Source organism: Drosophila ananassae, chromosome 2R (genome assembly GCF_017639315.1).
Source record: "Drosophila ananassae strain 14024-0371.13 chromosome 2R, ASM1763931v2, whole genome shotgun sequence".
Lineage (NCBI taxonomy): Eukaryota > Metazoa > Arthropoda > Insecta > Diptera > Drosophilidae > Drosophila > Drosophila ananassae.
The window spans coordinates 24,360,858-24,387,412 of record NC_057928.1 but is presented as its reverse complement, the minus strand read 5'-3'; the positions used below and the strand labels follow the sequence as shown (position 1 = coordinate 24,387,412).

Here is a 26,555-nt window from a genome sequence, read left to right as displayed (position 1 = left end):
GGTGGATGGTGGGTGGTGGATGGTGGGTGGTGGGTGGTAGGTGGTGTGAGATGTGGATGCTTTTGTGTGTTTTTTAGCAAGACTTTGTTTTTAGTTGTTGTTGCTGAAGCTGGCGTTGCAGCTGGGTGAGCTTTGGGGTTTCGTTTTTGCATTCTAAGCTCGTAATGAGTTTCACCGCAGCATTGTGGTAGCTGGCAAAGTTAAGTGCGTGCTGCGTTTGCGGCAGGCCAAAATGAACATCAGTAGTAGTAGTGGCAGTAGTGGCAGAAGTAGAGGGCTGAAGCTGCATCTGAAGCTGGAGCGGTACCAGCAGCAAAAGCTAAGGATGAAAGAAAAGTGCCAAGACGCCCACAAACATTTTTGAATAAAAAGAAACTTGGCATGCATGACAGCAGCCAGCTCAGTGGCAAACGCAACAAAACCAGCAACAGAACCAGCCACCATCTGAGGCACTTGCACTTTTTCGTTTTCTTCAAACAAAAGACGCAGCTTCGGATTCAACTTTCACTACAGTGAACACACATTTAAAATAATCCTAAATGGTAATTATAATACATAGTTTAAGTATTCAATTTTGCTCAAGGAATGATGTGGATTTTGCAATACTTTGAATGCAAAAATTTGAACCAATTTTCAAAAATGTAAAAACAAACAGATTTTTAGTAAAAACCAAATTTAAAAAAGATTCTAAAATTTAATGAATGGATGAATTTAAATGATTTTTTTTTATGAAAAAACCCACGTGGGTCTATTACGAAAATCATTAGGGGAAAAAAGTGAAAACAATTATTGGTAAGATCCAAAAAATGGCATCATTTATCAAGCTCTAGTTTGCAGCTCCTTTTCCTCATTATATCCTGAAAGTACCCTTTTGAAAAATCCCCCCCACGAAGGACCACTGTACAACCCCTTTGATGGAGAACCAAAGCCCCCGCAGACCCCCTGGCGCTCTATTTGGGTGAGCAAAACTTTTTGATTTTGAGGCAGGAAAAATGTTTTGAGTGCGCTTCAATTTTGGTTGCTTTGCAATCAGGCTCGGGTAGACGCCGCAAGTCAAGTGGAAACGGGGGGAGAGCACGCGGGAGGCGAGGTAGCCTAGACAATGGGGCACGGCACGCATTTGGCAACTTTTGCCATTTTTCGGGTGTCGGGTGTCGAAAAAGCGGGAAAATTCATCGCAAGATTTGAATGTGCAGCGATTGGGCGAAACGATGCGATGCGATGCGATGCTGAAGCCCGGGAAATTCAATTTGGTTGCAGCTTAAGCTCAGACAAAGTACATGCTAAGTAAGCTCAAAAGTAACATGCGACGACCCCGGCGCCGCCGATAGACACTTTTCTAGCTAAAACTACATAAAAGCCAATAAGTTCAATATTTTGCTTTTCCAATTTCCCCAAAAAGCGAACGGATAGAGTTGGTGGAAGTTGGTGGAAGCCCTGGAAGTTTGTTTTTGGGCGTGCCGAAAAGTCGAAGGCAAAAGTTGAAAGTTGATGTTCGTTCTTGGCGCGTTTGTTGCTTAGCTGAAGGTTTTGTCTTAAGTTTTCCGGCCAAGGAGTTTCTGGTCACCCCCATGCATATACAATTTGTATAAATCATGGACGGGGGCCCACTTGATAAGCAAAAAAGCTACAGCTTCTCCCATAAATTGTGGCCTGCACCAATTGTTATTGTTGGTCGGAAAGTTCATCACAGAGAAATAAGTTTCCCTCCAGGGGATTTCCCTACCCGACGCATATTCATTTGGTAAATTTCTCTTTTTATCCAATCCCCTCCACCAAACAATGGATTCGTTGCAATAAGCTACCCAGCCCCCCTCCCCCGATGCAGTTCAATTTATTTTTGGAATGGCTCTGAGAGGTATTTTAGCTTTTGTGCTCTTGCGGTGGACTTTTTTTCTATTAAATAACATTTTAGACAATTGGCTTGGCGGCAAAAAGCAAAGCTGGGGCAGGTCCCCAGGTCCCCCGAGCAAGAAACTGCACTGATGCCGCTTAAGAAATTGTCCTGGCCACAACAGCCGGGCAGAGGTTTAATTTTCTTGGCCAACAAAGGAAAACGAATTGGCCAATATACAAAGAAAACGATAGAAAATAATAGTGGAGAGAAGCCTTAACATTTTTATAGGTAATTATTTTCTGCAGACTATTATAATAAAAGATCCTTAAATTAATGCAGCGGAAGAATTGGCATATTTTTTTTTGGCTCATCCATTCAATCACCCTTGGCTGCATTTAATTTATTTAACTCGATAGCACCGTTAATCGGCTTATACAATAATTGAGAAATAATTGAATTGACTCGTTTGGCAAAATCATTGTTCGGGGCCAGTGTCTATTGGCCCGGCCAATTTCGTCTGGTTTGCGTCCCGCTAAGCCAATTGTCAATAGATTCCCTCTGTTTCAGTTTAAAACCAGTTTTTTTCACAGTTCTTGGTTGGTTTGCGTTAAATTTAATTAAACAGTCACACTATAAGTGCATTCAATATCAACAATTAAAATGGCGTATGCAAAAAAAAAAAAACAATTCACACATTGAGGCATGGCATGCACCATTATATACCGATTATAAATACATATATATGTTTAACAAGAAAGGAAAGCTAACTTCGAGCGGAGCCGAAGTTTATATACCCTTGCAGTTCACTCGCAGTCCGCTAGGTGGCGCCACGCATTTTAAATTATTAGATATATAGGGGATCGTATATAGTCGGCCGATCCTTATGAAATTTGGCATATTGAATTATGTTGCCCAAACAGTAATCTGTACCAAGTCCCATCTTTCTAACTTAAAAAACACCAAAGTTATGCCAATTTCGATAGTTCTATGACAGCTATAGGATATAGTCGGCCGATCCTTATGAAATTTTGCACACAAGATATTTTGGTCAAATATAACATGTGTGGAAAGTCCCAACCCTCTAACTTAAAAAACACCAAAGTTATGGCATTTCCGATCAATCAGTTATATGGCAGCTATAGGATATAGTCGACCGATCCCGGCCGTTCCGACTTATATACTGCCTGCAAAGGAAAGAAGGGTGTGTGCAAAGTTTCAACTCGATAGCTTTAAAACTGAGAGACTAGTTTGCGTAGAAACGGACAGACGGACAGACGGACAGACGGACCGACGGACAGACGGACAGACGGACAGACGGACAGACGGACAGACGGACATGCTCATATCGACTCAGGAGGTGATCCTGATCAAGAATATATATACTTTATAGGGTCGGAGATGTCTCCTTCACTGCGTTGCACACTTTTGACCAAAATTATAATACCCTCTGCAAGGGTATAAAAATCCATTGAAAAATGTCTGTTGGCATTGGAATTCAAATGTGCAAACTGAAAGTGAAGAAAACGCTTTTCCATGCTTTGTTTATTTAGTTAAATTCAATTAAATGCTATTTAATTAAACGGAACATTCTTGGAAGTTGATGACTGCCGCCAGGCAGTATTTATTCACATGCGGGCCAAACAAAACGAAATACTCCACAAAACGTGTACATATAAATTTTATATATATAGTTTAGGACATGCTAGTGTTAAATGTATGGTTATAGATTATAACTAGAATAATGTGAAATATATTCGTAGGATTGCAGGTCACTCCTGCTCACTAATGTCTGCATTTTACATTTCTAAGCAAAAAAGTTTTCTGTTTATTTATTAATTAAATCGCTTATTTATTTACTAACAAAAATTCCAACAATTTTCCGAAATTAAAAATTCAAACACTGAATGAATTTTAATTAGTGGAAAAGGGCAACAGAAACAAAAATACGATTAACTGGTTAAATATTAATACTCCATTTGCGTTCCGTGTTAATCCCCATGAGTTGCAATTACCAGTGGTTTCCTGGCAGTGTGTTACCCTGATTGTACTTGACATTACAGCGTTTTGTTTGAACAACCTCACCGTACTAATGTCCCCCATGGCCTGTCCAAATAATGGCCCATGAAAGTGTGTGCCAATGTATTTGTCTTCAGAGATATCCTTGCAATTTCAATTGCAAATGATGCAATTTCATGCCTTACAGCTGTCGGGCTATGTACTCGGCTATGCCATTTACTTTGGTTATATATTATGAATTGACATGCCCCTTTCCCCTTCACTTCTGTGTTGTGTTGTGTTATCTTGTGTTTGTGAGTGTGTGGTTGAGTGGGTGGGTGTTGTTATTTACATGCCAATGCCAAGGCCGCGTCTCTCAGCTCAACTCATGCAAATCGGTTTCGCTGATTGTGACGAGCGGCGCCATTCTGATAAGGTTTTCATTGGATTCGTGGAATTTGGGTCCTCTGCTTACCGGTAGACTTGGCACTTCCTCCCCCGCCTTCTCGTTCGGCGAGGATTGTCCGTTTTGGGTGGCAACTGGCTCGGTCTTTGCCTCTGGCTCTTTGGGACCTGAAAAGTTACAAAAATCATTAAAACTCATTAAAACATTGCTAAAATCCAATATAGTTAAATTAATTATTAATATTATGAAATTGAACTAAAGTTACCTATTACTAGGTAACTAACTAACTAGTTACCTATTAATAATCAACACTAAGGTATAAATATTAAAATAGTTTTATTTGGATTTTTTACTTAACATTATTGACATACAAATCAAAACCTAATACAAAAATTAAATAAAAAAAATTAATAAAATAACAGAATTAAATATATTTTTAGCTTATTTGTATCGAAATTAATCATTTAAGAACTTTTAAGATCCCTATACTTATTATATTTTTAAAGTAGCAACCAATTAAATAAGGAAGTTTAATTGCAACTTCATATTAAAAGTAAAAAACTCAATCAACTTTTATTTTAAATTTGTTTTAAATCCTTTTAACTTAATAATAACAATAATAATAATAATAACTTACCATTCACTTCCCCAGAGGCATCTGTGGTGTCTGCCGACTGTTGCTCCGGCGACTCTGTCGTCTTTTCCTCACTTTGAGGTCCTTCTTTTGGAGGATCCTCTTTGATTGTCTCTGTTGCAGGCTCCACGACGACTTCTACGTCCTCCTCCTCTTCTTCCTCTTCCTCGATGCGTGTGGCAATGTCACCGTTTTTGGACAAGGCAGTGGGCGTGCCGGGCTGCGAAGGCGTGGCACTGCCGTTCTTTAAAATACCGACCAAAGGGGCACCGTTGCCTGGCTTTTTGTCTTCCTGCGGCAACTGGAAATAAATTTTTTACATCAGAAATAAAATCTTAAAGTTTTATTTTATTTTATAACGAAAATGTAATTAAAAGTTGTACAAAATAAAGACCTTCTGAGTACTTAATTGTGCCTTTTAAATACTCGCATGTCGGAAAAGGGAAACTTTATGCAAATTTAATGGAAATCGTGACCAGTACTTACCACCTTGTACGAGTACGGGGGGAGGCCGTTTCCAGAGCCCGCCGTCACTCCGCCCAAACGACCCGCCTTCACACCTGGCGACTCGTGCATTTTGGTGGCCTGCTCCTTGGACCAAATGATGTCCTCGTCGGTCTCCCGCTCGATGCGCTTCTTGTAGGCCAGGTGGCTGCGATACACCTCCAGAAGGCAGCAGATCACAATGATGACAAAGACGCTGGTCAAGGTGAGGAAGACGACTTGCGTGGAGTCCTCCTTCTTGTTCTCGTCGTACACGAATCTCGGTACGTAGGGGACGCGGGCTGGGGGCTCCTCCACCCAGGGTTCGGGTATCTGCCGACCAGAAAAGGTACAGGACATTCATTTTAACAATTTGTCACTTGGTCGCTTCGAATAATCCGATTCCCTCATCCCTTATATATCTGTACCAACCATTCAAATGTTAATTTCAACTTATGTTGAAATCTTAATTTGTTATCCCATGAATAGACTTCTTAGTACTCCCATAGCTTCATAGAACTACCCTACTTTCCCAAGTGATGTACTCACCATGCTGACATTAACCATCGGCTCCTGGGTGGGCTGCTCGCTGACATCGAATTTGGCGTTGCACTGGGCCGAGCGAACACCCTGTGGATTGATGACCGTGATGTTGTCGGCGCCGTTCTTGGTGAACAGCATGTACTCCTCGAGTGGCTTCATAACGTGCCCGTTCACCTGAATATAGATGTCTGCCGGAGGGTGAGGGTCAGTTTTACCCAATTTGCGGTTGCCGGACAGTGGCAGTGGGTGGGGTGGGGTGGGGGAAGGAAATTTTCATTAGTATTGGTCATTAATTCAAATTGAAATGCAAATGTGTGTAGACGGCGAGTGGAAATTGGAATTGCGTTTGCCTTGGCTAGCTGGCTTTTGGCTTGAGTGGCTTTGGTTCCGTTCAAGGTTCTCGGCCAGGACCCGAAACAGGACCCCTGGCAAGTCAGTCGTGCGTGTTTTACGCCCGTCCCGAAATTAGCAATAAAAATTTTAATGCCTATCGGTAAAATCCCAGGGCGCCGCGGTTGTGTTTTCTCTCTGATTGTGATTTTTTCGGGGGGTGTACTCAGGGGGTGTGTATTACGAGACTTGCAATGTATTAATAAAAGGTCTCCAAGTAATTTAAAGGTCAGTCTGTTATCTGATTGGGTTCTAACGACAATGGAGTTTAATTTTGGGAAAGATAAAATCAAAGACTAATTAATTGTTACTGTAAAGGTGCAAAGAATAGTTTGCATATATGAATTAATACATTTTCTATTTTATAAATTATTATTTTGTTTAATTATTGCATCAATTATTTACTATGTTCCACTGTTCGCACTAGCTTACTACGAGTATCTCCTGTTTATGACCCAAAACTATCGCACTTCGATGGCTTTTTAATGGGATGATCAAGTACGAGGACGTTTCACAGCCCGCCCACATGTGGCAATGGGCGTGACTTCAGCCGCCACACACGCTCTATGAAATGGGGCATGAGAGTGGGTGCCCGTTTCGGTGGGCACATGGGTGAATTTTTAATCAAAGTGTTGGCCACTGCGCTGCGGTTTGGAGTGGCAGCAAAGCAGCAATTTAAATATGAGCCACTGTAAATCTTGAGAGCAAAAACTGACACAATTTATGGCAACGACGCCATGGCCACGGAAATGACTTTTTATGGCAGCGAATAAATTTAATTTTTTGGTCAACAATGTGAAGCAGTTTATCCCAGCCCCCCGCCAGCACTACTATCACCTCTTTCCTCTTGGCATTTTTTGAGCTCAGCTCAGTAAGTTCATAAAGTTGGAGTAGTTAAAGGGGCAACACTTTGGGAAAATGTTTAAAATCAGCTATTGTGAGTTTTATACATTTTTGAATAGTATTATGGCTTTAAAGAAGTTGAAATTGATTTATGGATGTTACATAAGGAGTATCCAAAGGGGAAAAATACTTAAAACAATATAACTTTCCAGTATATGGTTTTAAGCTAAACTGCAATAAATATTATTACTGACACTGATGTTTCTAGCAGTGCATTGTAAGGGGCAGTGAATAGTGAAGGACATGTCAGCTGATGAGGCCGAAAAGAAATTAATGGCGAGGCAGAATAAAATTTACGACACTCACTCGACAGGCAGCCACTGTAGCTTTTGAAGACGGCGAATCGCGAGTCCGTGCTATTGATGCCGCCGATCTGGACCCGGTTCGAGCCTGCATCCCCGCCGGTGGTCAACACCCGGGCCGCAAAGTCCGACAGAAGCACCTGCTCGCGATCGATGAAGAGAGTGGCCTGAGTGCCGTTGCGGACGTAGTAGACCGAGTGCCTGGCGCTGTTTAGGAAATTCCGATCGATCCGAGCCCCTATCGTCTGGCCATTGTCGAGGTCCTCCTCCAGTTGCAGGTAACCGTCGGAGGTGATGGCCAGCAAGAGGTAGTAGCTCCGCTCGGAATCCGTCTGCATGAGCAGCATGATGCGATTGGCTCGGCGCAGGTCGAAGGACGAGAAGGCCAGCTGCAGTCGCACATAGTCGACGCGGGCGGTACTGGTGCCTAGTTCGAATTTTCGTTGCAGGGTCGACTCTCCGCTGAAGTCAGCCCCCTTCTCCTCCGAGCAGAACTCGCCCAGGAAGCTGGTGTGCTCGCACTCGCAAGTGGAGTACTGCTCGGCAAAGTGCTCGTGACAGGTGCCACCGTTCTTACAGGGCTCGGCATCGCAAATGATCTGGCAGTTGGGCAGAACGCCATCCTGGGCTGGAAGGGGAAATAGGGAATAGTTATAGTAGAGTAATAGTATAGAATATCATACCCTAGAATATCAAACCCCTGCATTTAAAGTCTTATCTAAAAACCAACAAATCCTTGAAAAGGCAATCCCCAGAACCTCTCACGAAAAAACTACACTTGGCCTTAAAAACAGAACGCTTGAACTTGATGTATGTTTCAATTTTGCAATCCCTATCTCGATTCAAGGCAAGGACCTCGCTTCTTGCCTGCCACAAGAAACTTGTTTACTTTCGACTGTGGTCGAGTTTAATCGCATCAAAGTCAGGTTGCAATTTCCGCGATGCGTGGCCGCATAAATCATACGCCATGTGGGCCGGCAGCTTATCGCATTGGCATTAATCTTGGCGCGCCAACCGAAGTGGCCTCTTCATTGGCATGGCATGGCCATTGGCCGTCTCCATTTTCGCAGTAGTCCTCGGCACTCAACGGAAATTGCACGCATATTAAGTTAGTCAGGCAGCAACCACAGATGCAACCACAGTGATTTGAGCTGAAGTGGAGCCGATTCAGGGGCACATGAATTAGAGTCGGAGCAGCTCCAGTCGGAATTGTAGCTGGAGCAGGAACCGGAGCCCGTGCCGCAGTCACAGTGCTTCACAAAATGGCATTAGGGCTGACCGAAAATTGCACTCTGTGAAAATTGATTTATACTGGCTACTTACTGGGCGCTATATTCCTTTCATTGATTTCCGCCAAGTCGATCAAGTGCGCCCCGATTTTCAGGCCGCGCACACATCCGATATAACCGTCTAGTGCGGGGGCATCCACGTTGGGCCGCAGCAAATTCGCCGGATCATAGCCGCCGACATGGAACTGGAAGTACTCGGTGGGCGGGGCGGGCGGCCTATGCGGCGACAGGACCTCTGCAAATAAACAAAATCGAATGAGACTGTGGGGTATGGAATAGTGCAGGGCTTAGAGCATTCTAAGCACTAAAAAAAAGTTAAAGTGAGTAGCTAGAAGTATACTTCTATACAATCTATATATAAGTAATAATGCTCTCCTAAAAACTGAATTTAGGATTATTTTTTGGGCTTGCGATTTTAATGTTTAGGCATTTAAATTTTAAAATATATTTTTCAAGTGCACTTTTTGGCTTTGTTGCTTTATGTAAGCGACGCCGCCTATTGCTGTGTGCGGAAATGAGCCTTCATTGCCGTCGCATTTCGAGGTTTAGCAGACCCGTAGCCAGGCCCGAACTAGGGCCCGGACTCCAACCCAACCCGTTTGAGGTTTAGGCCCATCAATTTCGAGTTTAAGTTTGTCTAATTGAAATGTTTGCCAGCCAGACCGGCCCAGGCCCAGGCCAGGCAGAGCGTGTTGGGGCCAAACTAAACCGATTCGTCCGACTGCTGTATGCCACAATCCGGGCTCTGATGCAGTCCATCTGGTTAACGTATTTAATTACAAAAGTGCTTATGCTTTATTCTGTGCAAAATATTGACGATTTAGCTCCAAATGAAAACGAAGCGTAATGCTTTGACGTAAATTTCGGACCGGCGAGGAGTAATTATGATGGATTTTGCTGGAAAATCGCTTTGGCATGAAGTTACAGGCAATTTGATTGATTTTACCCTTTCGACCAAAATGTGCATTTAATGTACTTTTCCATCAAATCGGATTGCAAGGTGAGCTGATGATGGGTTCGAAATGAAATTGTACAGACGTATTTGTTGAAATTCATGTAAAAGATTTAATTAGTGAGTGATAGGCCTTTGAAAGTGATCGGACAATCGGTTGAGTCTGTGCAAGAATAAGTAAATTACAGAATCTAATAAAGGTTTCACTAAATTCTTATATATCAGCTTATCAGCATTTACAATTTGGTAAAGGCTATCAGGATTTACTAAATATTTTGCAATAAAAGTCAATAGGATTTCGGTTGGAATTTGTAAACAAAAAAGATTTCTGATCATAATCAAGTGGATATGCATATCCACGTTTAACAACTATTTCCGCATACTATTTGGCCATTGAAATGCCGTTTAATTTACATATTGAGTGAACAAAGTGAAAAAAGCGCTTTGAACATTTTCAAATATCTACAAACTACAAAGCAACTCGTTGTTTTTGTGCCACAGAGCAAAAGTTTATCCATTCGCTTTGCGTTTATTTTCCAACAGTTTTCTACCGAGTTTAACGGCCGCCCAGACAGACACACATGCACATGTTGGCGCAAACAGACTTGCTGGCTAAAACTACAAAAAATTTCAAGTGCACATAATTTGCCCATCACACAGTGCACAGATTTTCCGAGGCTCGGCTTCAGTTTCCTTTTTTTCCGATTTTGGCGTTTGCCGTTCTGCGATTTGCGTGTGTGTGTTTCTGTGTATGGGGGAGCAAAATTTTTGGCATTTTTGCAGCTTAACTTGCTAAACTATTTGAAAATTTCGTTGCAACGCTTGGCGGGGCAAAAAAACAACCAGAGGACGTCAGAAAAAAAAAAACAGGAGAAGCAACCAAGGCAGCCAGCTGCCAGGCAACCGCTTACAAAAAGGGTTGCGACTAAGTTCAAGTTGTTGGTTCAATAATCCGGGGACCTGGCAACATGTCCGTTGTTTGGGCGGATGGCGGACCGTGGCGGCTGGATAGTCTTCAGCCGACACTCCGCCCGATCAGTTCTGTCTGCAGAATGTTCGGTCGCCAAGCGGGGGGCGCCAATCCGCCGACCGTCAGCAGCACCGCCACCGGAGCAGCGAACAGTGGCGGGGCCAGCGGCGGCCAAGGACATGACAAGCTGAAAATCGGCTTCTGCACGGACCTGGACAAGTCGGTGTTGGTCAACAACTTCGAGAAGCGCGGCTGGCATCAGGTGAACGGCGACGATGACTGGCACTTCTACTGGGCCGGAGTGCAGACCTGCCGGAATATCTTCAGCGTGGACAGCGGCTATCGGATGCACGACAACCAGATGATCAATCACTTTCCCAACCACTACGAACTGTCGCGCAAGGACCTGCTGGTTAAGAACATCAAGCGCTACCGCAAGGACCTCGAGCGGGACGGCAATCCGCTGGCGGAGAAAACCGAGTCCAACAACTCCAGCGGCACCAGATACCTCTATCTGGACTTTGTGCCCACAACCTTCGTCCTGCCAGCCGATTACAATATGTTCGTGGAGGAGTATCGAAAGTTTCCGCTGAGCACTTGGATCATGAAGCCCTGCGGAAAGTCGCAAGGTGCCGGAATTTTCCTAATCAATAAACTTTCCAAATTGAAAAAGTGGTCGCGGGAAGCCAAAGGACCTTTTCACCCACAAATTGCCAAGGAGTCGTATGTAATTTCCAGATACATTGACAATCCCCTGCTGATTGGGGGTAAGAAGTTCGACTTGAGACTTTACGTTTTGGTGGCCTCCTTCCGGCCCCTGAAGGCTTACCTCTTCAAGCAAGGATTCTGCCGGTTTTGTACCGTCAAGTACGATACAAGTGTCACCGAGCTGGACAATATGTACGTGCATCTGACCAATGTCAGTGTGCAGAAGCACGGGGGTGAGTACAACACCCTGCACGGTGGGAAGTGGTCGGTGCAGAACCTGGCCCTCTACCTCGAGGGTACCCGGGGCAAGGAGGTGACGGACCGCCTATTTGGTGCCATATCCTGGCTGATAGTGCACTCTCTGAGGGCCGTGGCTCCTGTGATGGCCAGCGACAGGCACTGCTTCGAGTGCTACGGCTACGACATCATCATAGACAACGCCCTGAAACCCTGGCTGGTGGAGGTCAACGCCTCGCCATCTCTCACCTCCACGACGGTCAACGATCGCATATTGAAATACAAGCTAATTGACAATATTTTGTCGGTGGTCCTGCCCCCCGATGGAGTGCCGGATGTTCGCTGGAATAAGGTTCCCAGCGCGGATGCTTTGGGCAACTTTGAATTACTTATCGACGAGGAGCTGGCCGCCCAGGAGGAGCAGCATCAGAACAGTACTAATGCTCACAACAAGGCTTCCAAGATGGGCAGCCGCTGGAAGTGACGAAAGCAGGTCCCGTCGACTGAGAATGCTGTTTCTGAATCGGACCAATATAAGTTCCCTAAATAACTGTGTAACTAGATTTTAAGTGAATTGATTTAGTCCTTTGATAGAAAATTAAAATGGTTTTATGTGTAAGGAGTTACCTTTTTCCGGATTGCTCCACGGCTTGTTGGCATACTCATCCAGGAGCAAGGTTCCTCGATCTATGCTCACACTTTTCTGGTTAACGTGCATCCTGGTCTCCTGCTCACCCCGAACAATGGCCACTTGGATACTCTTCAGAGTGGTAAGGGTGTCGTCCGGCAGGGTGAGGTTCACAATCTCATCGCCGTAGTTGTAGAGGAAAACAATCTCGCGAGCCAGACTGATGTACAAATGCACAAAGTTGTTGTAGTGGTCGTTGGCATAAAGCACCAAGGCGTTAGTGTCGTAGGTTCGGAGATTGATGAGCAGGTCCTGGTTAAGGATGCCTTTGAGCACTTCGCGTTCGCCCTCGGTTCCGTGCAGCAGAACGGCGGGCGTGGCGGCCACACTCAGGTAATTTCTCATCAGGAAGGACTCTCGGTTGATGAAGGTTAGTGCTTTTTCGTTAATATCTGAGGGGGAGGAGAATCAATTGATTTTCAGGAGCAATATGCATTCAAGTTCCCCCCTGCACTCACTTGTCTCACAGAACTCCCCGATGTGGGCCCAGGGATTGTTGCAGACGCACTTGAAGCTGCTCCAGAGCTCCTTGCACTGGGCGCCGTTGCGGCACGGCGAGGGGACGCAGGAGGGCTTGCAGTCCTTGATAATCTCCGACAGATGCACCGACATGTAGCTGTAGATGTCCAGGATCTCGCCATTGACCACCAGGCCACGGAAGCAGCCAATAAGGCCGGCTTTAACTGACAGCTTCTTCAGCAGGTCGCTGTAAAACGAAAGGAAGCGGAGACGTGTCAGCTGGGGATTACTTTACTTTATTTTATGACTTGTCATAACTATTCAATAACCTGGCCACTTGTGCTTAAGCTGCGCCAGCTGCCCTAGTCGTTCTCTAACCCTATCAATATTCTATGCCACCCTCCCACCCATAAAACATCATTGAGGAATTCATATATTTGCCCAGTTCGTCACCGACTTTATGCAAATAACCTGCGACCGGATCGATCGCATGCGACGCGTTTGAGTTTTAAACTTATCGAGCTGAAAATCGAAGTGGCATCTTTGGCGGACAACTGTGGCAAAAGTTTTCAAACTACTTTCCAGGAAGTTTTGTTTTTATCTGCCAAAGGGGCACATCACTTGAGGCTAAGAAGGTTTCCTAAAGGGTACTGCATAAGGAAACATTCTCTTCGGCCTTTCATGTCACTGAAATTATTTAAAGAGTACACTTTGTGAGACCTAAGATCAAGAACTTGTAATGAAAAATGGACACAAAAATAAAACCCTTTTCAACAAAAATAACACAATTGTACGCCCTTAAAGTTTATAAAGAGCATCCCAGCTTCTTAGCAGCCAAGTTGAATTTTTTTCTTTGGCAATTTACTTTTTTCTTTTGCCTTTTTCGCAAGTTCTTCGCCCGCACTGCACTTTTTCCCCTTCAGACCATGGCCAACAATGAATTGGCCAATAAAATCTCAAGTGTAAGCTTTTGAAAATTAAAGTGGCGGAAATGTCTTGTTTATACGCGTACAGCGGCAAAAGAAAGTTGCTCAAATGTCTTTCTAAATTATGTAAATTTCATTACGAGACATTCCACCCACTGCCTGATCCGAGCTGCCACCACAAGTTGGTTTCCGCCGAGTGTTGGCTGAGCGAGCGAGAGTTTGAACTGAAATTAAAATTCTTGTTTCAAAAAATACGAAAAGTAAGAGGCTTGGATCCTTGGGGTTTCCGGTGTCCTGTGTCCCTTTTTGTTTGAATTTATTACAACTTCTTAGGGTTTTATTTCCCGGTTTTTCTTGTAATTGTTTGGCAAGCGTTGCATAATCGCCATTTAAGCGATAAAGTTATCGAAGGCTGTCAGACGAATTGGCCATAATCGGGCAGTAAGGAGCTCCACTTTGTGATTTGCATTAACCGAGGACACTTCACCCACTTTCGCATCTAGTGGAGGCACTGAGTCCTCCCGAACGCGATGTCCTTGCCGCCAGCCAGCGAGCTATTAAGTCATTAGTTTTTGCAACGTGTGCTGCATTTCTTTTTGCGGGCATGTCACAAATGCATTTTTAATTTTTTTTACGTCAACAGCCGCAGGCAGGTGCACTGTGATTTAAAAAAGTTCACCCAAAAGGATCTAGTTTAAGTTCCTCTATTTTTATTCATTCAACCAGTTTAAAAAAGAAATATCAGGCCATCTGATTGAATTTTGGTTCCAAACAAAACAATGTATAGAATATTTTAGCCACAATATGCATGCCACAATATAGGAAAACTGAATATTTGGCTGAGTGTATATACAGGACGTTGTAACGAGGACGCGTGGGAGGACGCGCGTGGCACACGCGTATGTAAAATGAAATTTAGCGCTTTGCCTTGCAAATGATGTGCCGCCTGTCGGCTGGATGCTCTGGCCTGGATGACACTTGGCTAAAAGGATTTGTACGGCGGCTGGCCAAAATGCACAAAAAAAACGAAATAAAAAAAAAAACCGAAATTCCTCGGAAATTGACGGCAATAAAACGCAAAGGAAAGACGTTTTTCGACCAGGAGCGGCAGGACGATGGCGTAAAGAGCAGCCGATGTGCATATCCTGGCGACATGCAGGCGACGGAAATCCTATTAACGTTGCAAACGCGCAAAGTGCGAAGCAATTAAGAATTTATTTAACGCCGTCACAAGCAATTAAGCACTTTTCATTCATTCATGGCCGCGGCGACACCACCACATTTTACCCCAAATGGTGGCGCTATTTCGTAGTGCCATTCCTCCACCATATCTGGCCACTATGCTCCAAGGATTTCCACCAGCAGGACCCCTTACCATTGGCAACTAGTGTGCGCCGAAAACAAAAATTATATTCAATTAGGGTTAAATGGAAGGACTTTCTATTAATTGACTTATTGTTGATCATTTTTGTCAAATGTTAAAGGTTTCTGAAGATCACCTACCTAAAAAATCACCTAAAAAATATTTAAAAATAACTAGCAATTTTGAAGGCTACCCCATAACTGGCTATCGTTTTTACCCGTGCACTAACGTCGTCCTGTTTCCTGCAGAGACCCAAAATATATCGCATATTTGGCACGCCAGTGGCCTGTGTTTTTCCCGTGGCATGCGGTTCGATGTGGTAATCGATGGCCATGCAAATGATGAGCAGGACTTCCGTACAGCAGCGCCACCAGCAGGAGTCGAAGGACCTGCAGCTGGTGTCGCTTCCTAAACAACATGACATCGAACGGAACGCGGTGGGACCGCATGCACAAACCGATTACAACAATCATTAGCAGCATCGGCCATTGTAATTTTTGGCCCCCCACTTTGCATAAATTTTCATTCATCCTTTGGTCGTTTAAGTTGTGTGAAAAGTCCTGTTTAACCCATTAACTGAATGGTGTTAAAGTGCTCAAGTATGCATGGAGTATTTTGGAAAAGTTTTCCATTGATAGTGGGAAAAGTTTAAAAAAATAGGGGAACCCTTCAAAAACTTGTTCGGCTAGAATCGATGTTGTGTAGTTTCATGTATTATCTTTTGGGTTTCGAAAGTTAAGCTAATAGCTTTTCCCCAATGAAAATCAGTGATGCGAAATAAATCTTAAGCCTCCCAGAGTCAAGTTCTTAATGGGTTAAACATGGCTCTTCCGTTTTTCGACTCGTCTCGCCTGAAGTCTCGCCGTGTCTCTATCAATATGTTGATTAACTCTTTTATTTATGAGCCTCAGCCGTTGATTCCACTTATTGGCTTACGTTCAACCTTACATACCGCCGATCCGAGCTGTTCCCCCTCACTACTCCACTACTCCTCCTCTTGGCTATAAGCCCTCTTTCCGTTCGTCAGCAGACCCTCGAATTTTCCGCGGCAACGAGGGCCAAGTGCATCAATATTGCATTTTCCATATTACTTGTATGTTTTACAGAGCTTTCTTTTCCGCGATAAATAAATTGAATAAATTGGCTCAGTGAAAGCGGATTGGGCTGTTCTGGCCTTTATAAAGCGTAGCACTTTACCGTTAATTACTCTGCGTGTTTACCGCTCATCGAAATTTTATGAGTGGTTTGCAGCGTCGGTACAGAACTTTTCGGGGTTAAGTGGCAATGTGCACATGGGTATGTATGTACATACATTCATATATTCCTATCCGTGAGTTTCAGCTTGATTTTTATACATTTTCAATAATTAAAAAAAGAGTAAGAGTAAGCGACAACCCCTATCTCGCATGCATATGTACATATGTGTATCTTCTCCAAAAAAAAACGAAGTCGAAATGGGTTTTAGCCAACTCTCCATATATCTCGTGGGCGTGAGCATCCATGGCAGCTGGGAAAAAAAACTTTATAAATTATGCCAATCAAGAATAAGCGCGTTTTAAGTGCGCTAACTTCCTAAGGGGATGAACTGGAGGAGTCGCCGTGGAAAATTCTGGGAAAGCCAAGCGGCAGTCCCAACCTTTTCCCCTTTTCACGCTGCGGCTTGATTATTGATAATGACTTTGGAATGAATTTTCTGCGAAAAGTTAATTTAATTATGGCAATTCTTTTTATACCCCCGAAGGATTGGGTTCCCCCCAAATATACGTGGGTACGTGGAGAGCAGTTTCGCATACAAATTATGCTTTTGATCAAGTTGTTGAAAATCAAAAAGTTAATCCAACCCCAGGATGGAGAATTACTGATATTTGATATTTATTTACAAGGATTTCAATTTATTTTGTTTGTCCAAGGTATGTATACATAGTATGATCCTAGTTACTGTTGCGATAATGTCTTTAATCAACCAATTAACTAATAAGTGATGCGTCGCAATTATCATTCCAAGCCTGCACCCAGGACCCCTCTACCGATGAATTCCTTTGGATGGACACGAATGTCATTGTTAGTCCTGCTTGGCAGCTAGTCGCGCGTTTATAATTAAAACGTAATTGCAGCAATAAATTGCAGAAACAGCAACTGCCAGTGAGAGCACCCCCCAGCAGAAAAGGCATCCGTGGCAGTAAGAGCAACAACCAGGGGGGCAGGAATAGAGTTTTTTCAACATCGATTGCCATTACAGCTGCCACCAATGCAGGCAGCCGTAAAAAGCAATGTCTGATTACACTGGGTAGCAGTTTTTAAAATGGGAAATACTTAAATTAATAAGATGCTTTACCGATTCCCAGTAATTAACTTTAAAAGCGAAATACTAATTAGATAGTTAAGGGGAATTGGATATTGTTTCTTATAATATATACATTTTGTAATAAGTTTTCTTTTATATATTCTCGTATTTAATATTTCCGCGTCGAAAGTTCAGTAATTTTTTGGAATACTCACAACGTGGCGCCACCGATGAACATGCTCCCCTCGAACGGTCCGAACTCCTCCTCGGGCAGTAAATCGAGCATCTGGTAATCGGTGTTTATCATGAAGCGCACATGATACTGGTTGTAGTCGATCCATATTTTATGCCACTCGCCGCCGTTCAGCCGGCGGTGCGAGTTAATGACCAGCTCTCGGGTGGTGCCCGTGCTCAGAGTGAAGGTGAACGTGAGCTGGTCGTCGCCGGTGAGGGCCACCATGAAGGAGGGATAGTGGGCCCGTATCGGTGGCTGGAACAGGAGGATGGCCTTCTCGCCGGTGGTGCGGAAGGAGAAGGCTATGTCGCCCTTCCGCCATCCGGGCACCTCGATATACGACTGCGATGTTGTGAAGGTGACCACGTACTTCTGGGTGTCTGTGGAAATGGGGTTTCGGGAGTAGTCAGTAATTGGTAGCTAATAGCAATAGCAGTAAATAGTTAAAGTAGACAGTAAACTAATACCACCAAAGTGCCATAAACTGTATGGTCTTCAGTTTTAAGGAAGGAGTGGAACAAATTTAGTAAAAATAAGTTTAAAACTCACTTGTCTCGACACACTCCAAAGGACCGAGAGTAATGCGTCCCTGCGCTTCATCGTCGAGATCCTTCTGCTGCAGGAAGTACATGTTGGTGATGCCCAAGCTGTGCGGATCCTGGTAGTAACCCTCATCCGAATTCCATTTGTTCTCCTTTACATCGCAGTTGCATGATTGATTCGGGTCCACACACGTCTTGTTAACGGAACACGGACAGGCGCCTCTGCGGAAGAGTCGGATTCCGATTTTTTTCGGGGGTCACAAAGAAACAAAAAACGGAGAGAAAAAGGTGAATGGTTTTTAGGAAAAAGTTCGCATACATTTGCATAAATTCGGTCTAGAACCGGCGGCGGCAGTTTGACGAGCCCGTTGAGTGACCAACTGAGCCACATCCGCCGCCATCCCGTCTGCTATTTTTTTTCATTTTCTGCTGCGACATTTATGCAGAAATATTCGGAAAGGTATCACAAGAATTTGTAGATATATCGTTGACAAGGCAATTAAGGGACAATCAAGTTCAATTACTAACCCAGAAAAGGGGCAAATTTATTCTTTGCTACCTAAACACTGTCCCCGTACAGGGTGGAATTTAAATTTAGTTTACTTGTCCAATTTAAAGAGTATTCGGTGGACCAAGCACCAATGTACCGGTGGCCCTGTTTTTCCGGCTTATGTTTGTGGGTTGGGTGCGGTTTATGCCCTGCATGTGCCGCATCCGTTTCCGCCTCCGTGTTGCAAGATCCGCAACGACGCCGCACCAGGAGGTGCACAGAAATAAACTCTGAATTAATTGCTTAACAGTAGAAGTAAATGAATAGAAAGATTTCAAGCATGTAGAAGAAGGAATATTTTATTGAAAATATTAGACTCAATGCTTTAATTTTTCTTGTATTAATTTTTAATAATTTTTTCACCGTGTAGCATCACCCAAACAAACAAACAAACGATGCTGTCAAATTTTGAATGAGTAAAGAGCGAACTACGAGGCAATGATGGATGGGGCCAAATGGTCTGAGCCAACTCATACACACACACACTCGGTCATGAACACAAACACCCAAATCTGGCTAGAAGCTAACCCGTTTTTTCTTGAGCCTGCCATTTCGTTTTGTGCATTTTCCGGCCGAAGCCAACCAGAACGCCATTCATTCATGGAAGACTTGGCAGGAGGGCAGGGCCAACAACTGGCAAACAAAACAAGCCGAACAAAAAAATTTGAAAGCGAAACCAAAGTCAGCGCTGTTAAGGGTTTCGAATTGATTTACTGAAAGCGGAAATTAGTGACGCAGGCCGAACATAACTGCCAAAACAAAAGCAACAAGCTACAAGCGACTTGAAATTGCTGCCGCCAGATGTTGCCTACTTTGCTGCGCATGATGTATTGTCAAAGGGGCCTACATATACCCGCCCACCCACACGAACCCATGGGGATGAGGTTGCCGTTTTTTTGAAAAGGCATAGAAATTAGGCGTAAAGACTAAATTTGTGTGCTCAAAGCCATTCATTTTAAAAAGGGCTGCCATAGCAAGAAAAATTATCCCGACGGCCTTGCAACAAAAAAAGTTGCCAAATATATGACTGACTAATCCTTTAAATCGAATGGCAGATACCTGATGAAAAAAGTGCTTTAAAAATATTTTTATTTAAAAGCTTAGTAGATTTTTATTATATATTTATGTGGGTATCTTAAGGGAATGTATTTTTGTTGAACACAATCTCTTAGATCCTTCATAACAGTATAAAGGGTATCCTTAATTTTCAAATAAAAAGAAACAAAATAAGAAAAGACTTGTTCGACAATATGTTGGCTTGAAATTCAGCAAAAGGACGAAAAAGAGAGTCTCAAGAGATACGCCAGGACTCACTCATAAACCTTATTAGCGCTGAGGCGGAAACATATTTGCCTGACATAAATACCAAACTCGGTCCTTTTGTTTTGCACTTTTGCAATTTTCCCGTATTTGGCCTCATATGTTTGCCACCACCCTTGGCCAACGGTTTTCGGTTGGTTTGGCTTTTTTAAAGGGTTTGTCATTAGTTTGGCTGCCGGCAGGGCCGTTCAGAGCTTTCGGCACCATAAAATTTTATGCTCCAATGCATGGCAACAAATGCCGCAGATATAACTTTGGTCAAAAGGGTCTTTGCTGGCACATGCGAAAAAAAAAACAAATTTGAAGAGCTAAGCCAACACTAGAACACTGTTGTCTGTCGATTTAGTAGGCCGGAGTCCATGACAAATTGTGGAGTCCCAAGCCAGGCAGATGGCTTCCAAGTATTACCACACACAATTGTCAATTGCGGTCCTGCCTGGGATGCCGTTGCAATGACGTCTTGCGAAAGTTAAAGTGAAGTTGCATTCTCGGCTGGCTCGCACAGAATGGAACAGGGCATCTGGTTGTGATGTGGGCAAATATGTCAGTTAGCGTTAAGCGGAGAATCCTGCCTGGCATTTATATTATGCATGTGCGAGCAATTAATTTAAGTTTCGTTTACAATTGAAACACCAGCACTCCTCGGCACGCAGAGTTGCTCTCTCTGGGAAGCTGGGAAATTTCGGATTTATATTGTTGGATTACCGCACGTATGTAGTCCACTGAAGCAGAAAGCACACAACACAGAGGCCAGGATGGTGGTGATAATCCCGGGTGCAACAACAAGTTATGCAAATAGACTGCAACATTAATTGTGTGGCCGGTGGTGGACCAAAATCATCCGCCAGCCAGTGCCTAGACTTAGCCACGTATGGTGGGCATAATCAGGGCAATGGCTTCATGAGGCATAGTTTGGGGTAATGGAAATTCATTTTTCAGAAAGTTTCTAACAAGAAATGAACCTAAAACGTGTTGTTTTTTTAAAGACACATTTTTATATTTATGATATTCAAATTTCCCATTCAATTTTAACTACTCTTTGCCAACTTTTTATCCACTGTACTGAAAGCCCAGCTCTTGCCATCAAATTTTGTGTTGTTTGCGGTGACGTGGCCCTGCACGTAAATCACAAACGCCCCCAAGAGAATCCTGATACTTGACTCCTGACTCCCCGGAACTCTATCGCTTACCTCTTGACATTGCCGAGGAAGTCGACAGTGAGGTTTTTGGCCGAGGACGTAAACCAGGTGGCCGAGTGGAGCTCCAATTGGGCCCGATAGCAGTCGTACTTAATGTACTGCGTGCAATACAGTGAGTGCGAAATAAGTTCCTGCAGCATGTGAGGTGAGAATTCTCGGTAGCGGATATTGAAACTGAAATCGGTTTCTCGAGCGGATCGAACATCCACTTGGCTGGGCAGGTTGTGTTCGACAATCGTCTTGGTGGCGTTCTCCAGACTCTGGAAATCACATTTGACGTGAGCCGGGGGGAAAACTCCATTGCCGTCAATGTCGATGAGGTAGACGTCCGATTTGGTGAAGCCGAGAAGGGCCAGCTCCTCGCAGGTTTTTCTGTACTTGGTGAAGTGACAGTTTTTGCCAATGTACCCGGTGTGCTTGCAGTCGCAGGTGACGCGATCGTCCTTGACAAAACACTTGCCGCCGTGCTCGCAGGTGTTGGGCCTCTTACAGGGATCGATATAGTTGCAATTATCCAAAGCAACCTAAAAAAAATACAAAAAATATATAGAATTAAATTTATTAACTAAAAAATAACTTACCTCCCCCACAACTCGCTCAGTTTTAACGACATGCCGTGGCTCGATCAGGTGCCCATTGATCTCAATGTCCCGGATGCAGCCCACCAACCCCATCGCCGCCGACTTCAGACTACTGCCAATGATCAGCTTGTCGCCAATGTTGAAGGTTAGGCCGTACATCTGGCTGAGGGTGTGGCGATAATCCACGGTGAATCGAATCTCGCCTAGCTTGTAGTCCAGCTCGACGCTGTGCCAGGAGGTGGCCCTGTTTATTTTAATGGTTGTGGAGTGTGTAACGTTGTTATTGACATCGGGCACCAGGTCGAAGCTCAGCTTGTCCGACGTGAGACGTATCTAATGGATGGCAGCCATTTTGTAATTTCCGTTAGTCGCACATTTCCGGTGGAGTTTTGTGGCGGCCGGGCGGGCGGAGTTTTTATCGTCAGAATCGACGCCGACGGATGTTGCACGTAGCGTCGAACAAAACCCGAAGCCGCGCATTAGCGTGTTTCCAAATATTAGTTTTTGTCATCGACGGCCATACGCACACCCGCGAACATACACACATACACACGCGCACATGTAAAGAAGAGAAAAATACAAAATTCTGTTAGCATTAGAAGATTTGAGAGGGTTTTCGGGATGTGTGATTGTACGTCTGTGGAAATAAATCAAAATTGCGAAAATGCCAAAATGCAGCTCCGAATAACCACATACAAACATTCCCGGCCTTCGATATTCCCACCTCGGCCACCCCTTTCGCCGCACACATTTCAATTTAAATGCCTTTGTGCATTAGCTTCGCTTAAATCATATTACGCATACGCCACGTGGCAGCGTTCAGACTGGCATTTGCCGAATCAATCGACCGGCTCCGTTCTGTGCAGTTGTTGAAATGGCTGCCCATTAATTTTGGAGCAAACCGGAGGGGGGTTTTAAAGGGACTATTTACGAGATTGGTCGATTGGGGGTGGTGTAGCCAGGGCTCTTTATCATTCGATTGTGCAGTTTCGAGCCATGATTAAATTCTGTTCTATTACAACAGGGTTAAAGTTGGCTAATATTAAACATTACACAAAACAAATAACAACCTGCCCTTGAATGGGCTTAATTCGATTTTAAAGAGCACTCTTTTCCCAATGGTTTATAAATTGTACTTTAATATCAGCCATAGATCATGACTATCCACTGGGCTTAGCACACAAAAATATGTGAAAATATATTTGTTGGCCAAATAAATTGGACAGATAACCTTGCCATAAACTATTTATCTAGTTGAATACCGTTTTGCAACAAACTGGCGCGCAATAATCCAACTAATTTCATATCCATGCGCATATATTTTTTCCTCCATTGTTTACTGCAGTCTATTATTTTCAAAAAAAGGTATAAAAGACGAGTGTTTATTGAAATTTCATGAACCTTTTGGGCTGCAACATGTCACAGACTAGTGGCAACGGAACACCACACAACACGGTTTTGGAAATCATACTTTTAGAGGACCAGCCAGTGTGCCGTCATATTTATCTATCCTCATTGCGAATTGCGCTTTTGCGTCGCTTATGCAAAATGGAAAATACTCAAATTTTATTGCATATTTCATTAGATTTTTGTCAGAGCGTTATGTTTAAAGGCAAACACTTTTCCCCATACACCCGAATACACATTTGTCGCATACTGTGACAATATTTCAAATGATTTTTATTCCTCCAACGACAACGACAACGCCATCGCTGCCAGTTTTGTTTTGTTTGCCTATTTCGCCCATTTGCGCGCTGTCAATAAATTCGATTTTCGATTTGTGATTCGCGATTTATGCGAGCGCATAGTTTTTATGTCACACCCTCCATCCACATTCGGTAGGCCATCCCCTCGGTATAGTCGTGTGACATGACATTTCATGTTGCATACTACTACCCTTGTTTTGGACGCTTTTTTGATCAATTTTTATTTTTCGGTTTTTTTCCCGGCACCGAGGTAGGAGTGGGAAAATACTGTTGGCAATTTATTAGTTTGCGAAGCTCCATACGCAGCACGCAGGTGGCAATTTTGTGGCCGGCACTCTGGCAAATAGTAAATAAATAAAATCTCTCGTAACTGATGCGTTTTTGAAGCTCGCCAAATGTAGATAGCATAGCCCGAATTGACAGGCTGCATTTGAGTTATTTGGCGAATTTATTATAATATAAAAAATACAAGTAAACTGAGCCGTATTATAAACCTGACACAATCAATTTAGTATTAATTTGGCTGCGCATAAATCGTGAAATGGCAAATAAGCCGCAGAGTCAGTGGATGCAAAATTAAATGCCTTGCGGCATAAATATTCATTGGCATTACAGCAACAACATTTTATTGCAATGCCAATAAGTCAGGAAGTCTCTGCTGTGGGAGTGGGTGTGGGAGGGGAAGCCTGCTGGCTCCTTGCAATCAAAAGGGACAAAATCAACAGTAAAATGCAAATAAATATTGCCCTCACAAAAAGACAGCCACACATGCATAGCCTAAATGTCAAGTAACCAAATAAACGTTTTCGGACAGGCCGAGAGCAAGGCAAGTCGAGGCAAGGTTTGTTTGCTTAAATACAGATAAATGCTACTGACATTCATATAAACATCAGAATCAGCATCAAAACCATCGAGGAGTATAGAAGTGGAAAATGTGGGTGGTCATACGGTGGGTATACGGCCTTTTAACCCATAGGGCGGAGAGTATTGTTCTCCGACAGGCATTAAACTGTTGAATTGTTTTTGTGATCGATTACAACGCACTTTTATGCTGGACCTCAATCTGTTTTTCTTTGCTTGTCTGGTTATAAATGGATGTTCCATGGAAACATTTAGCTTGCTTTCAATTGTTATGCCACGGCCATGACATAAATCCATAAAAATTGTTATTTGAAATAAAATACGGGCCACAGAACTGAACGGAAAAGAAACAATTTTAAGGCCATTCCTTTTCGGAATAGGATTTATTTTTGCCTTTAGGATTTATGGTAGCTGTATTGCCAAAACATTAAAGAAATTTTTTTTGATAAAGCATCTATGAAATTATATCTATTTAATTAAGCTTCCTCCTTGGGAAAAACAATCCCACATGGCAACCAAAGAAATAAATAATGCCAAACAATTACAAAGCACTAAGCTCATTTGACTTTTCATTGCATTAGCCGGAGTTCAGTTTCACTCAGCAGCGCTTAAATTTAATTGCATTTTCCGCATTCCCATTGGCAACCAGTATTTTTGGCTGCATTTTCGTTTGCCCCACAATATGTGGCACACTGTGCACATGAAGCATGCCTCCTCCAGTTCCGGATTTCGAGTTTTGGGGCGAAATGTGGAGAAGCTCCGGGCACTGCAAGTTTCATACACAATCCTATACAGAAGCATGTAGGACGCACCTACACAAATACACACACACATTTCCATTTGATTTGCATTTCATTTGCCGTTGACTCTGCCTCTGCCTCTGCTTCTGCCAGAGTCGCAGTCTGAGGCTCTGCCTGTGCAGCTGGTAAGTCTTCTTAAGCAGCACGTCGTCAGAGAAGACGTCTGTCCTTTTTGGTCCAGCTGTCGCTTGCATGGGTATTTGTGTGTGTGTGAGTGTGCAGCTTAAATGCTCAAGCAAGGAGCAGAAGTGTGTGTACACAAAACAGTGCACATAAAATAAAAATTAAAAGTTTCAGCCAAGATTTGGAAACAATCTTCTACAATAAAAGCATTTCTATAGATTCAATGAAATAATTCATTCAAAGAAGCTTCAAAATAATATAATCTTTTTCTGAGAATTTTTTAAGAGAATAATACTTTTCTTAATTTATAAAAAAAACACTTTATACTTTATACAGTAAACTGCTTTAAGACACAGAACTAAATAAATCTTTAATCTGCTTTTATTCAAGCAAATACTATATAATAATAAAGAATCTCTGCTTCAAGATATATGAATCAAGTATACGCCATGTGAGCCATGTTAAGTTTACTTTGATAAAAGACATGATCATTGATGATAAGACATAAATGTTAGCAAACATTTTATTCTTAGTAAAAACTTTGGCACAAAATCCCAATTAAACAGGTAACCAAAAATTTTTTCAAAAATGAAGTATACGTCATGTAGGCTATTGAAAACTTTTGTTAAAACTACTAATCTTGTTTAAAAGAATGTTTTTGTTGTTATTTATGTACCAAAAATGTACCAAAAAATATATTGAAGATAACAATTGGGAGAAATATACTGATAGGAATTACTCATACACCACGTAAACCAACTTCAATCGACGAAGTTTGGTGGTTTATTTATCTGATGTTTCTTAACTTGTAAACCGTAATCACAGCAGTTTTTCATTAGCAAGATTTTTGTTTCAATATTGTTTAAATATTTTTGGCACAGTGCATGTATGGGATAAATGCTTGAATGCTCACACTTACCTCCCAGAAGCCATTTCCGGCACTGGTCGTTACGTCACTGTAGGCCAGCACCGCGCCCGGCCGACTGCTGCGGAAATCGAATTTAATATTAAATTCTTCGGCGTGATTTATGGGCCACCAAATGTGTGATGTCGCAAAGGGATAGGTGATGGGTATGACATTCACTTCATTCTCGACAAACTCCGCCTCAAGCACGCCTGACCCAGAAACCGGAACAGGAACCGAATCGAAAATGGAAACAGAAATAGAAATAGAAACAGAGGCCGTAGTAGAGAGACGACTTGTAATAGTATTCCAAATATGTTGCCATTAAATCACTGAAATATCACTCGATATTAAGATGGCCCACT

The 26,555-nt window shown here is 43.1% G+C and overlaps 2 protein-coding genes across 5 annotated transcripts in view; one reads left to right on the top strand and one right to left on the bottom strand.

Moving 5' to 3' along the window:
- LOC6507352 (contactin-associated protein-like 2) overlaps positions 1 to 26,555 on the bottom strand; it is a 59,179-nt gene that overhangs the window by 9,817 nt on the left and 22,807 nt on the right. For all 4 annotated transcript variants that reach the window (XM_014909685.3, XM_001956156.4, XM_014909686.3 and 1 more), the window contains exons 8-20: positions 26,206 to 26,402; positions 21,797 to 22,129; positions 21,207 to 21,739; positions 18,154 to 18,368; positions 17,585 to 17,984; positions 12,796 to 13,043; positions 12,277 to 12,729; positions 8,817 to 9,017; positions 7,498 to 8,121; positions 5,905 to 6,086; positions 5,359 to 5,688; positions 4,876 to 5,173; positions 4,308 to 4,405 (exon numbers count right to left, since the gene is read on the bottom strand). In XM_014909685.3, the coding sequence (XP_014765171.1) occupies positions 4,308 to 4,405; positions 4,876 to 5,173; positions 5,359 to 5,688; positions 5,905 to 6,086; positions 7,498 to 8,121; positions 8,817 to 9,017; positions 12,277 to 12,729; positions 12,796 to 13,043; positions 17,585 to 17,984; positions 18,154 to 18,368; positions 21,207 to 21,739; positions 21,797 to 22,129; positions 26,206 to 26,402 (4,112 nt within the window). The remainder of the gene's footprint in view (positions 1 to 4,307; positions 4,406 to 4,875; positions 5,174 to 5,358; positions 5,689 to 5,904; positions 6,087 to 7,497; positions 8,122 to 8,816; positions 9,018 to 12,276; positions 12,730 to 12,795; positions 13,044 to 17,584; positions 17,985 to 18,153; positions 18,369 to 21,206; positions 21,740 to 21,796; positions 22,130 to 26,205; positions 26,403 to 26,555) is intronic.
- On the top strand, positions 10,251 to 12,268 carry LOC6507712 (probable tubulin polyglutamylase TTLL1). Its single transcript, XM_001956157.4, has one exon. It carries the CDS (start codon positions 10,703 to 10,705, stop codon positions 12,131 to 12,133), a length of 1,431 nt encoding a protein of 476 aa, XP_001956193.2. The 5' UTR covers positions 10,251 to 10,702; the 3' UTR covers positions 12,134 to 12,268.